Raw genomic sequence first — 13,889 nt, forward strand, 5'->3', positions numbered from 1 at the left:
AACCTCCCGAGTAGCTGGGACTACAAGTGCCTTCCCCCACACCCGGCTAACTTTTTGTATTTTTAGTAGAGACAGGCTTTCACCATGTTGCCAGGCTGGTCTTGAACTCCTGGCCTCAAGACATCCACCTGCCTCAGCCTCCCAAAGTTCTGGGATTGCTAGCATGAGCCACCATGCCCAGCCACATGTACTATCTTATTAACATGAATAAACAAGTAAAGAAGAAAAGACCATATAAATGAAGGAGGAATTCCAGATATGTTATGATCAGATTTATTTAAAATTATATGTTTGAATATGTGTACTCTTACGCCTAAAATAATTCATTGCATTATTTAGAGAATCTAGGTTTTAAGGCAGAGTGACTATTCAATAATAAAGTTGTTACCTTTTCTTGAGACCACAGTGAATTACCAACAGTAGTAGTAAAATGATGCTAAATGCATGAGCCTTTTGGAGGATCTCATTAGATACCCTTACTGCGTAGCTTAGAAAAGAATTCTGCTAAAGCAAGCATGTTATTGTCCTATCCATAAGGAAAAATAAAATTAAAAACAGCAAGTAGGTCTCACCAGCTAATTGCAGACTAGTGTAAAACTTAAGTTGTTTCACCTCCCCCCTTTTTTTCTTTTTAATAGATGAGGATGGTCTTGGTATAAGTATTATTGGAATGGGTGTTGGAGCAGATGCTGGACTTGAAAAGCTGGGAATATTCGTCAAGACAGTAACAGAAGGTGGTGCTGCTCAACGGGATGGCAGGTAAATTAAGGACTGTTGTTAATAACTTAAAATCTTTAGAGAACTTTCCTGGAAGTTTCCTTCAGTTGTAGCTTTTTGCTTTTGTTTGTTGATTTTTTAGGACAGAATTTCAGGTTTCTCAGATGTGAAAATCTTTAAACACTTGAATTATTTTCTGATATGCAGGCAAAATATCTGCTTTCTTTAATATATATTAGGTAAATGAGTGGGCAGATCTATCAGTCTATACCTGTCTTTATCCATTCATCTATCTGGTGGGAAGTGGGCAGAAACATGGGTGTATATAGTTGTAAATGTGTGCTATGGAGGTCAGCACATAGTTTCACTTCAGAAATATTGAAAGAAATGATAATAGTTCTGGCATCTTAAAAAATGACACATGTAGATGGTAAGTTAGGAACTCTAATTCTGTATTGATGGTAATTCTGAAGGTCAGTGTTTCTCCAAATATATTTATGTAAAAACACAGGTTCTTGGGTGCACCTAAACCTGTAGAATTAAAATCTCCAGTAGAGGGGTCTGGCAGTCTGCACCTTGGATAATTCTGGTACACAGCAGAGCATCCAGATTATCACTGTTTTGTCTTAGCTTTCATAATCTCAAGCTATTTGTCTGTCTGTCTGTCTATCTATCTATCTATCTATCTATCTATCTATCTATCTATCTATCTATCTATCTTAGGCGAAGATTTTGATTAACCCTCATACTTGGCTCTGATATATCAGGTTGAGGCTAGAAGCAGAAGGTGGTGTCTTAGTTTGTTTTGTGCTGCTATGGCAGAATACCTGAGACTGGGTAATTTATAATGAACATAAATTTATATGGCTCATGGTTCTGGAGGCTGGGAAGTCCAAGATTAAGGGGCCACATCTGATGAGGACCCTCCAGCTGAGTCATCCCATGGCAAAAGGTGCAAAGGCCAAGTGAGAGAGAGCAAGAAGGGGCAAAACTTGCTTTTATAACAAACCCACTCTCAAAGAAATAAATCCACTTCCATGATAATGACATTAATCTATTTGTGAGGCCAGTGCCCTATGACCTAATCACCTTTTAAAGGTCTAACCTCTCAACACTGTTGCATTAAGGATTGTTTTCAACATATAACATTCAAACCATAGCAGTTGGCAATATAATAAAAGTAGACCCAAATATACGACTGCTAAATTCAAAGAATTATTATGTTGTTTTATGTACATTTAATGAATAGCTTTAAATTTTTTTATGTTTAAGTATGTATCATTTGACCATCTTATCAAGAAATAATAAAGCATGTTGAAAAGAATTTGTGAATCTGTGAGGAGACCCAGAGCAGCATCTTTTTTTTTTTTTTTTGAGATGGCATCTCATTGTGTTGCCTAAGCTGGAGTACAGTGGCATGATCTCTGCTCACTGCAGCCTCTGCTTCCCAGGTTCAAGTGATTCTCCTGCCTCAGCCTTCTGAGTAGCTGGGACCACAGGCGTGGACCACCACGCCCAGCTAATTTTTGTATTTTTAGTAGAGACGGGGTTTCACCATGTTGGTCAGGATGGCCTCGAACTCCTGACCTCAAGTGACCCACCTGCCTTGGCCTCCCAGAGTGCTAGGATTACGGGTGTGAGCCACCGTGCCTGGCCCATTGTTTCTGTTTTAATCCTAAAAATGCATACTGATACCCACAGATAGTTCTCAAAGAGAGCTCAATTGATTTATGTAAATACAAAACCACACCTTATATCTTCTTTTCCATGAGGTTAGGGATAACATCTTAGTGGTAGCCTTATTTGTATTCCTATAGCACTTAGTATAATGCTTTGCATAGAGAAGGTTTGAAATAAATCTTTTGAGTGAACATTCAGCTGTCTACATTTAAAACAAAGAATGTGGAATATGACTATCTTGTGTCCTAAATTAACTTATTAACAGTCTTCCTCCTTTTCAGAGTAGTTAAGGAAATAACCTCTTTGCCCCTTTAATAAATTATATATAATGATAGTAGTATTTCCAGTTATTAATTTACCACCTTTCTTCCAAGAGAGCTAAAACTTGTTTGTAAAATATACCTCATTTCTTATTAAGTTTGATGAAAATTTTAAGATCATGGGAAATAATGCTACAGTTAGTATTCAAACATGCTTAATTGTTATGAACCATCCAGAAAGCCAAACCAAAGTACAACTTGATTAAAAGAAGAAAAAGTCAGAATATTTTGCATTAATAGCCATGTAACAGATGTCCTGAAAAAAAAAAGAAAGAAAAATAAAATTTTGCATTTAGTAGTTAACCAGTTCCTGTTGTTCTAAACATAGACATATTTATTTTTCCTTCAATCATTTTAAAATTAGGTTTGCTTTCTATTAACCTATTTACTAATTATTTATTCTTCTACATAGTTTCATTATTTATAACTACATTAGAACTCTGCTTTACCAGTCCCAGTGTACATTTATTTCCTCAGTCCTTTTAAATGAGTATTTTCCTAGTATACTAATCCTGTTGTTGTTATAATAGGTGCTTAATAAATGCCTCAGTGAATATATTAAGACATGTAACTTGGGCCAGGCGAGGTGGCTCATGCCTGTAATCCCAGCACTTTGGGAGGCTGAGGCAGGTGGATCACCTGAGGTCCGGAGTTCGAGACCAGCCTGGCCAACATGGTGAAACCCCATCTCTACTAAAAATACAAAAATTAGCTGGGCGTGGTAGTGGGCGCCTCTAATCCCAGCTACCTGGGAGACTGAGGCAAGAGAATCGCTTGAGGGAGGTAGAGGTGGCAGTGAGCCAAGATTGTGCCATTGAGCTCCAGCCTAGGGGACAGAATGAGACTCAGTCTCAAAAACAAAAAAACAAAAAAAAACTTGATGTGATGTAATGGATAGAATCTTTAAGAAAATGTAACTAGGAGCCTTCATTCCATTCCCTCTACTTATCATCTGGGGATATTCAACAAATTACTTAATTTTCATGTTATCTACATCGCAGGTTGTGGTAAGCATTAACTAAGTTTGTGTGAATAACCTTCCATAGTGCTATTCATATATATGAAACTGTTCTTGAACCAAGTAAGAGTAAGCTTGAAACTTAATAAAAAAATAGTTATTATGGGAGAAGCCTCATGGAAAACTATTAAAGGTGTACAACATAAGTACAGAATCAAAATTTTAGAGGTCAGAGAAACTTTAGAGTTTTTATAATCAATACATTTTCTTGTCTATTAATAAGAAAATTGAGGGTGGTTGTATATGTGCATATGTGTGTGGGTGTCAGAAAATGACAAAATAAAATTATTATTACACTTACAACAGATTTATATCTTTTAAATTATTATTTCCACCACTACTGGTGTGTTCATTTGCACAGCGTTTACTGTTTACTGATGTTTACTATTTAAAAGGTATCAACATACAAAAGTGCAGTTCCTCTAGTCAATAATACATTTTAAGTTATATACACTTACTGATATAGAAAAATATTCCATTAAGGATTTACAAAATAGTGTGATTAATATGATGCCCTTCTTGTGTAGGGTATATATTCTATTTCTTCTTTTCTCTCTCTTTGATCCTTTTTGTCCTTATCTCTCAGTCATTCTCTTTCTTAAAAAACCTAAAATTAATATATACAAAAGTGTTGAATGGCTCTAGTGTATGGGTTTTTTAAAATTTTGGCTGATATAGAATATCTAATTTTGTAGAGAATATATACCACTTGTGTATAGTTTCTGAATTAAAACTAAAAATGATAAGATTTTCACCCCGAGGAAATTACTTGTCAGACCTCCTTTATTGACAGAATTAAAGTTCTGGGTTAGATGTTCTCTAAGGTAGTTCCTTTTAGCCTTGAAAGGATAAGATTCTGTATTATTGTTTTCTAGCTTGCTTTAGATTCTTAATAACTCTTTCTATTTAAGAAAATTTATTTCAATTTAATCTCAGATTTAGTCATACCTCCTTCAAGGAATGTTAAATGAGCAGACATGTATACATAGAAAGTTTTTTTTTCTCACCCTCCTCCCTCCTTCCTGCCCCCACAAGAAGCCTTTTCATTGTGATCGTTTGTATTCCTGTTTAAATAGCTTGTAAACTCTCACCACATTTTGAGTAGTTTAAAAAATTTGCCGTGGGTATTTATCCTCCTGAGTTTATCCAGTATAGTTAAAAAGTTTTGACCCTTCCTTATTCTTTGATATTATCTCTTACATTCAAAATTTTCTTTTGTCAAGCTTTTCATGTGTGTACTTTCTCCTATGATGCCTTAAACTTACAGGGTGCTCAATAAATATTTGTTGAATGAGTGAATCCTTGTGCTTTAGTCACTTTTTATTTTTATTTTTTATTTTTAGGGGCGAGGTCTCACTATGTTGCCCAGGCTGACCTCAAACTCTTGGGCTCAAGTGAACTCCCCACCTCAGCCTCCCAAGTAACTGGGAGTATAAGCGAGTGCCACAGTGCGGGGCTTTTAGTCACTTTTGAAACCTTTACTTGGGCTTATCATTTTTCTCTGTTTTGTTTTTGTGCTACCTTCCTTTTACAGAGTAGCTTATAATTTAGTTGAATGATATGACAGCCATTTCTATTTCCTGTTTCTAAATTTTTAGTAAAATAATATTAAATATATTGACTATTAGTTTTTGTTGTCATAAATGTAATTTTTGGGATTGCACAGAGGACACTTTCACACACTAATGATTTTCCAGTCCTCATTCATGATTCCATAAAGTAAAATTAGTTTCATAAAAACAATTCAAAATGCTGAATTGTAGAGTAAATCACATGGATGGTAACTGACAAAGGATGTTAATAATGCTGTGCTAAATTAGAGGCAAATTAAAAGTCCGTTTTGGACACACTTTGTTTTTGGGTCCTGTTTTTGTTTCACAAGCTTTTGCTCATCATCATTTTCAATCACTGTCCTTTTCAATTTTATTGGAAGAGATACCACATATGAAATTAAGGTTCTGTGTAGTTTATCCTCATTCAAGTTTGGTTTTCAAATGATTTTAATTGTTTTTTTTTCACATCTTTTGGGTAATACCAACATATACAATAGATTAGAGAGTCCTATTCTTTTGCTTATCCTGCAGCAAATTCACCCCCTCTTAGGACCCATCTTTGCCTGAAGTACCCTCCAGCCTAAGAGAACCCTGGATGGAAACTTGTTTTAATTGAATCTGTCATGGTCCCCTATTCGATGGTTTCCTCTCTGTGCACACACTCTCATGTTAGTCTTCTAATAAAATATTTTGCCTATTCACCCCTTAGATTTGGGCTATTACTGCTTTGATATGTATTTTCACAATTTTCACATACATTTAAAACTTCAGTATCTAGCATTTTGAGGAAGATCTCTGTTGACCAAAGTACATTAATGTTGCTCCAGCTGGTCTCCCTGTCATTCTTCTTTGGTGGCTTTGTTGACAAAAGCCCTGTGAGGTAGGGTTATTTTTTTTCCCTTCCCAGAAACACTGTGTCAATAAGTAACTATCCAGTAACATTAAACAAACCCTAGAATAATCCAATTTATGTATTTTCATTACCCTTATCCCTATTGATTCTGGTTTTCAGATTAAGAATTGCAGGATCTCAGCAATATCACAGTGAGACTGAAGAGCAGTAGTGTTGTGCACTTTTGTTTATGGTAAGCACATGGAAACTATTGAGGAACTGGCCAGGATGAGATGGTTTTTACAAACTAGCCAGGTATGTTCCCATAAATTCCATTCCAGTCGACAGTATTTCCAGGGGAAACAGGCTATTTCCTCTGCTATCCTGGAAAATTTTGGAAAGTTTAGATAATCCATAGAACTGGTTATTCTTTGTAGTCTGGGATGGTCTGATACAGAACTCTGTCTAGGTATTCTTTTGTTTTTAACCACTGAGAGTCTTCCCTTGTCTTTTCTGTGCTTTTCATTACAGCTAAGATTTAAGAGAGATTATCAGTGTTACTGTTCTGTGAGGTTGCATCTAAAAGTTGTCTTCTCACGAGATAAAAGATACAAGCAAAGTGGGTGTTAGACACCAGAAAATTTTTCCTGTCACAGTAACCATTTTTGTATTTAATACTCTGCTGGCTCATGTTCTAGGGAGTTGTAGGAGCAATCTATAGTGGGAATAAACCTGAACCACTGCCTTTTTCATCCATTATTCCCCTCATCTCTCACCCAACCCTCTTTACCTCTCTTTCCTCTTCTCCTCATTTTTAGTTTCTTGAACTTATCTCCACCTTAATCATCACAGTTTACCTCCATAAAAAGGTAAATTGAAAAGCCCGTTATATAGCAAACTCCATAGAACTCCACTTCTCTTCCTCCCTCCTTCTCTCACTCTTTTTAAAAACGTTAAAGATGGTTTTTATTTCCTCATTTTTTTAATTATCAGATTTTCAAATTTTTTCTCTAATGAATGTATCACTTTGAAATGAGAAAAAAATTTAAATGGACACCCTTTTGATGAAAATAATAATCAAATAGCATGAAGCTTTCTTTGTCCCCCTTAATGTTTTCAGTATTAAGGTAGACAGGAAGAACTATGTAGAATCAGTATTTTAGTCATAGGATTCCTCTTTTTCACATTGATCTCTGATCTCTGAATGCAAAGAGCAAATCCAGCCGAAAGTCTATCGTTACTGTTTCTGTTGCATGGAATACTTTGCATCTTGTATCTCTTCTGTCTTCTTTTTTTGTTTCTTTTTTTTTTTAAAACTTTTATTTTAGATTCAGGAGGTATATGTGCACTTTTGTTAACTGGGTATATTGTCTCATGCTACGGTGTGGGGTATGAATGATCTCATCACCCAGGTACTGATCATAGTACCCAATAGTTAATTTTTCAACCCTTGCCTCCCTCTCTTGCTCTCCCCTCTATTAGTTCCCAGTTTCGCTTGTTGCCATCTTTATGTCCATGATTACCCAGGATTTAGCTCCCACTTATAAGTGAGAATATGCAATATTTGGTTTTCTGTTACTGCATTAGTTTGCTTAGGATGATGGCCTCCAGTTTCATCCTTGTTGCTGTGAAGGACATGATTTCATTCTTTTTTATAGGTGTATAGTATTCTATGGTGCATATGTGCCACATTTTTCTCTGTCTAGTCCACTGTTAGTAGACACCTAGGTTGGTTCTGTGTCTTTGCTGTCATTAATAGATTTGCAGTGAACATGTAAGTGCATGTGTCTTTCTGGTAAAATGATTTGTTTTCTTTTGGATATCTACCCAGTAATGGGATTGCTGGATTGAATGGTACTTCTGTGTTCTTTGAGAAATCTTTAAACTGCCTGCCACAGTGACTGAACTAATTTGTATGCCCACCAACAGCGTGTAAGCATTCCCTTTTCTCCACAGCCTCACCAGCATCTGTTGTTTTGACTTTTTAATTATAGCCATACTGATTGGTGTGAAATAATATCTCATTGAGGTTTTGATTTGCATTTCCCTGGTGATTAGTGATATGGAGCATTTTTTAATATGTTTGTTGGCTGCTTGTATGCCCTCTATTGAGAAGTGCTGTTTATGTCTTTTGCCCATTTTTAAATTGGGTTATTTGTTTTTCACTTGTTCAGTTGTTTAAGTTCTTTGTAGATTCTGGGTATTCGACTTTTGTCAGATGCATAGTTTGCAAATATTTTCTCCCATTCTGTAGCTTGTCTGTTTACTCTGTTGATAATTTATTTTGCTGTGCAGAATCTCTTTAGTTTAATTAAGTCCCACTCATCAATTTTTCTTTTCTTTTCTGTTTTGTTTTTTGTTCGTTTGTTTGTTTTGAGATGGAGTTTCGCTTTTGTTGCCCAGGCTAGAGTGCAATGGTGCGATCTTGGCTTACTGCAACCTCTGCCTCCTGGGTTCAAGCGATTCTCCTGCCTCAGCCTTCTGAGTAGCTGGAATTACAGGCACGTGCCACCACGCCTGGCTAATTTTTGTATTTTTAGTAGAGACAGGGTTTCTACCATGTTGGTCAGACTGGTCTCGAACTCCTGACCTCAGGTGATCCACCCGCCTTGGCCTCCCAAAGTGCTGGGCTTACAGGCATGAGCCACCATGCCCGGCCTTTTGTTGCAATTTCTTTTGAAGACTTAGTCATAAATTCTCTCCCAAGGCCAATGTCCTGAATGGTGTTTCCTAGGTTTTCGTCTATGATTCTTATAGTTTGAGGTCTTATGTTTAAATCTTTAATCCATCTGGAGTTAATTTTTTATATACAGTGAAAGCTAGGAGTCCAGTTGCATTCTTCTGAGCATGACTAGTTAGCTATCCTAGCACTATTTATTGCATAGGGAGTCCTTTCTCCATTGCTTATTTTTGTCAATTTTGTCAAAGATTAGATGTCTGTAGGTGATAGAATTTGGCTGTGTCCCCACCCAAATCTCGTCTTGAGTTGTAAGTCCCACAGTTCCCACATGTTGTGGGAGGAACCTGGTGGGAGGTGATTGAATTTTGGGGGTGGAGGCATTCCTACATTATTCTTGTGATAGTGAATGAACCTCATGAGATCTGATGATTTTAAAAAGGAGAGATTCTCTGCACAAGCTCTTCTCTTGTCTGCCGCCATGTGAGATGTGTCATTCACCTTCTGCCATGAACGTGAGGCCTCCCCACCCACATGGAACTATAAGTCCAATAAACCTTTTTCCTGTATAAATTACCCAGTCTCAGGTATGTCTTTATCAGCAGTTTGAAAACAGACTAATACCCCACAGAAAAAGTGGGGTATTGCTGAAAAGACACCTGAAAATGTGGAAGCGACTTTGGAACTGGACAACAGGCAGAGGTTGGAACAGTTTGGAGGGCTCAGAAGAAGACAGGAAAATGTGGGAAAATTTGGAACTTCCTAGAGACTTGTTGAATGGCTTTGACCAAAATGCTGATAGTGATATGAACAATAAGGTCCAGGCTGAGGAGGTGTCCTCAGATGGAGAAGAGGAACTTGTTGGGAACTGGAGCAAAGGTGATTCTTGTTATGTTTTAGCAAAGAGACTGTTGTCATTTTGCCCCTACCCTAGAGATCTGTGGAACTTTGAACTTGAGAGAGATGATGTAGGATATCTGGCATAAGAAATTTCTAAGCAGCAAAGGCTTCAAGAAGTGACTTAGGTGCTGTCAAAGGCATTCAGTTTCAAAAGGGAAACAGAATAAAAGTTTGGAAAACTTGCAGCCTGACAACGAGATAGAAAAGAAAATCCCATTTCCTGAAGTGAAATTCAAATCAGCTGCAGAAATTTGCACAAGTAATAAGTAGCTGAGTGTTAATCCCCAAGACAATGGGGAAAATGTCTCCAGGGCATATCAGAGGTCTTCAGGGCAGCCCCTCCCATCACAGGCTGAGAGGCCTAGAAGGAAAAGTGGTTTCATGGGCTGGTCCTAGGGTCCCCATGCTGCTTGCACCCTAGGGACTTAGTGCCCTGTTTCCCAGCTGTTCCAGCCTTAGCTGAAAGGGGCCAAGGTAGCTAGCGCTTGGGCTGTGGCTTCAGAGGATGCAAGCCCCAAGCCTTGGCAGCTTCCATATGGTGTTGAGCCTGCAAGTGCACAAAAGTCAAGAATTGGGGTTTGAGAACCTTTGCCTAGATTTCAGAGGACGTATGGAAATGCCCAGATGCCCAGGCAGAAGTTCGCTGCAGGGGTGGGGCTCTCCTGGAGAATCTCTGATAGAGCAGTGTGGAAGGGAAATGTGGGGTCAGAGCCCCCACACAGAATTCCTACTGGGACACTGCCTAGTGGAGCTATGAGAAGAGGGCCACTGTCCTCTAGACCTCAGATGGGTACATCCACTGACAGCTTGCACTCTATGCCTGGAAAAGCCACAGACACTTAACACCAGCCCATGAAAGCAACTGGGAGGGAGGCTGTACCCTACAGAGCCACAGGGGTGGAGCTTCCCAAAACCACAGGAACCCACCTCTTATATCATGTGACCTGGATGTGAGACATGGAGTCAAAGGAGATCATTTTGGAACTTTAAGATTTGACTGCCCTGCTGGATTTGAAACTTGCATGGGGACTGTAGCCTCTTTGTTTTGGCCAGTTTCTTCCATTTGGAACAGCAGTATTTAACCAATGCCTGTACCCCCATTGTATCAACTATCTAACTTGCTTTTGATTTTACAGGCTCATAGGCAGAAGGGACTTGCCTTGTCTCGGATGAGATGTTGAACTGTGGACTTGAGTTAATGCTGAAATAAGTTAAGACTATGGGGGACTGTTTGAAAGGTGTAATTGGTTTTGAAATGTCAGGACATGTGATTTGGCAGGGGCTGGGGCAGAATGATATGGTTTGGCTGTGTCCTCACCCAAATCTCCTCTTGAATTGTAACTCCCACAATTCCCACGTCGTGGGAGGAACCTGCTAGGAAGTGATTGAATTATGGGAATGGGTCTTTCCTGTGCTGTTGTCGTGACAGTGAATGAGTCTCACGAGATAATGGTGGTTTTAAAAAGGGGAGTTTCCCTGCAGAAGCTGTTCTCTTCTCTGTTGCCATGTGAGATGTGCCTTTCACCTTCCGCCATGATTGTGAGGCCTCCCCAGCCATGTGGAACTGTAAGTCCAATAAACCTTTTTCCTTTATAAATTACCCAATCTTTGATATGTCTTAATCAGCAGCATGAAAACAGAATGGTATGGGGCATTATTTCTGGGTTCTCTATTCTGTTCCATTGGTTTATATGTCTGTGTTTGTACCAGTAGTGTGCTGTTTTGGTTACTGTAGCATTAGAGTATAGTTTGAGGTTGGGCAACGTGATGCCTCCTGCTTTGTTCTTTTTGCTTAGGATTGCTTTGGCTATTTCAGCTCTTTTTAGGTTCTATATGAATTTTAACTTTTTTTTTTTTTTTTTGTCTTTCAGGAGGTAGGTGCTGGAATCTATCTGAATTTTTAATTTTATATATTTTTCCTAGTTCTATGAAAAATGACATTGGTAGTTTGATAGGAATAGTGTTGAATTTGCAGATTGCTTTGGTCAGTATGGCCATTTTGCTGATATTGATTCTTCCAATCCATGAGCATGGAATGTTTTTCCATTTGTTGTTGTCATCTATAATTTCTTTTAGTAGTGTTTTATTGTTCTTCTTATAGATATCTTTCACTTTCTTGGTTAGATGTATTCCTAGGTATTTCATTTTGTGTGTGTGTTATTGTAAATGGAATTTTGTTCTTGCTTTAGCTTTCAACATGAATGGTATTGATGTATAGAAATGCTACTGATTTTTGTGCATTGATTTTGTCTCTTAAAACTTTCCTGAAGTTGTTTATCAGTTTCAGAAGCTTTTTGGTGGAGTCTTTAGGGCTTTCTAGGTATAGAATTATATTGTCCATGAAGATAGTTTGACTTCTTCTTTTCTTATTTGGATGTCTTATTTCTTTCTCTTACCTGATTGCTCTGGCTAGAACTCCCAGTACTATGTTGAATAGGAGTAATGAGAGTGGGCACCCTTATCTTGTTCCAGTTTTTAGGGGGAATGCTGCCAGATTTCTGCCCATTTGGCCTAATGTTGACTGTGGGTTTATCATAGATTGGTTTTATTATTTTGAGGTATGTTTCTTTAGTGCCTAGTTTCTTGAGGTTTTCATCATGAAGCAATATTAGATTTTATCTAAAATTTTTCCCTGTCTGAGAAGATTGTATGGTTTTTGTTTTTAATTATGTTTATGTGGTGAATCATATTTATTGATTTGTATATGTTGAACCAACTGTCATGGCTTTTGTAGTTCAGTGGTGAGTGAGAAACACCTAGCAGCTCTTTTCCCCCCATAGTTTGGTGAGCAGGAGGGAGGATTCCGGTGTTACATGACCCCTTCGGTGCCGCTTCGCCAGCTGGAAATCTCTGCGGCCGATGCCTCTTTGCTCAGGCTCACTGGGTTCATGCTGCTCACCCACCCACTGCAGGCTGCACTTGGCTTGCACCCCAGTCTGGATGCTGCACCCGCCACAGGATCCACACTTAGTCTATGGCTGGGCTGGGTGTGCAGCAACCTGCTTCGGTCTTGGGTGCTGGCATCTAGACAAGGGGAATGTGGTGACACCCAAAAACTCAGAGGTGCCAGCAACTGTTGAGCCCCAAGTGCTGTTACAGCTCTCACCCAGAGAGTCCTAAGGTCTGAGATCCCCAAGAAATGTTATACCTTCTTCGTGTTACAGATCGTTTGCTCCTGCTGCCTGCAGAGTGGCAAATTCTGGGTTCTTGTGCCATGACCAAGAAGAATTAGATACTCAGACACCAGAGACTGAGTAGGGCAGAGAAGAATTATATTGAGCGACAGAAGGAGATCTCTCAGCAGAGAAGGGACCCAAGAGCAGGTAGCCCTCTGTAAGGCTGAGTCCAGGATTTCTATGGGCTAATAATAGGAGAGTGCATGCTGATTGGTCCATGGGCATGCCTGGAAAAAGCACCATTCAATTGGTTAAAAGGCATCAAGGAAGTTCTCATTCCAGTCACGGGCTCTATGGACTGGTAGCTCAGTTTTCAGTCTTTAAACTGTCTTTGGCTTGTAGGTCGGGTTTCACCAGGGACCTGTCCCTGTCTGCCTAGGAATTTGTCTGCCTCCTTATGCTGTCATTCATAGCAAATAAGTAGCAGAGCCTGCCTGTATACCTAGGATATCTGACTCTAGTGCTTATACTTAAATAATATATTACTTTATATCATGTCATTAGTTTTTATAATAGACCTTAAGGATATATTATGCAGTCGTATTATATATATATATATATGCACATCATTTATATATTGTTTTACGAGTATGTTGTTTCAAGATATTTGTGAGGTAAGCATTTTTACATAAAAATTATTGTGCATCATTCTTTGAAATGAATTCTTAGGACCAGAAGACCATGTCCAGGTGCATTACATTTTATTTGATTTCATTATTTATTTATTTATTTGGAGACAGAGTCTTGCCCTGTCACCCAGGCTGGAGTGCAGTGGCATGATCTTGGCTCACTGCAACCTGCACCTCCCGGGTTCAAGCAATTCTCCTGCTCCCAAGTAGTTGGGACCACATGCGCACACCACCATGCCTGGCTGATTTTTATATTTTTAGTAGAGACAGGTTTTCACCATGTTTCCCAGGCTGGTCTTGAACCAGGCAGCCATCCTCCTGCCTCAGCCTCCCAAAGTTCTGGGGTTAAGGTGTGAGCCACAACACTCGGCCCTAGGTGCATTAAAT

At 38.7% G+C, this 13,889-nt stretch overlaps 1 protein-coding gene across 8 annotated transcripts in view; it reads left to right on the forward strand.

Annotated features, from left to right (window-relative positions):
- PPP1R9A (protein phosphatase 1 regulatory subunit 9A) overlaps positions 1 to 13,889 on the forward strand; it is a 384,760-nt gene that overhangs the window by 211,087 nt on the left and 159,784 nt on the right. For all 8 annotated transcript variants that reach the window (XM_057302912.1, XM_034964481.2, XM_034964482.2 and 5 more), the window contains exon 4: positions 639 to 759. In XM_057302912.1, coding sequence (XP_057158895.1) covers positions 639 to 759 — 121 coding nt within the window. The remainder of the gene's footprint in view (positions 1 to 638; positions 760 to 13,889) is intronic.

Source organism: Pan paniscus, chromosome 6, assembly GCF_029289425.2.
Source record: "Pan paniscus chromosome 6, NHGRI_mPanPan1-v2.0_pri, whole genome shotgun sequence".
NCBI classification, from domain to species: Eukaryota; Metazoa; Chordata; class Mammalia; order Primates; family Hominidae; genus Pan; species Pan paniscus.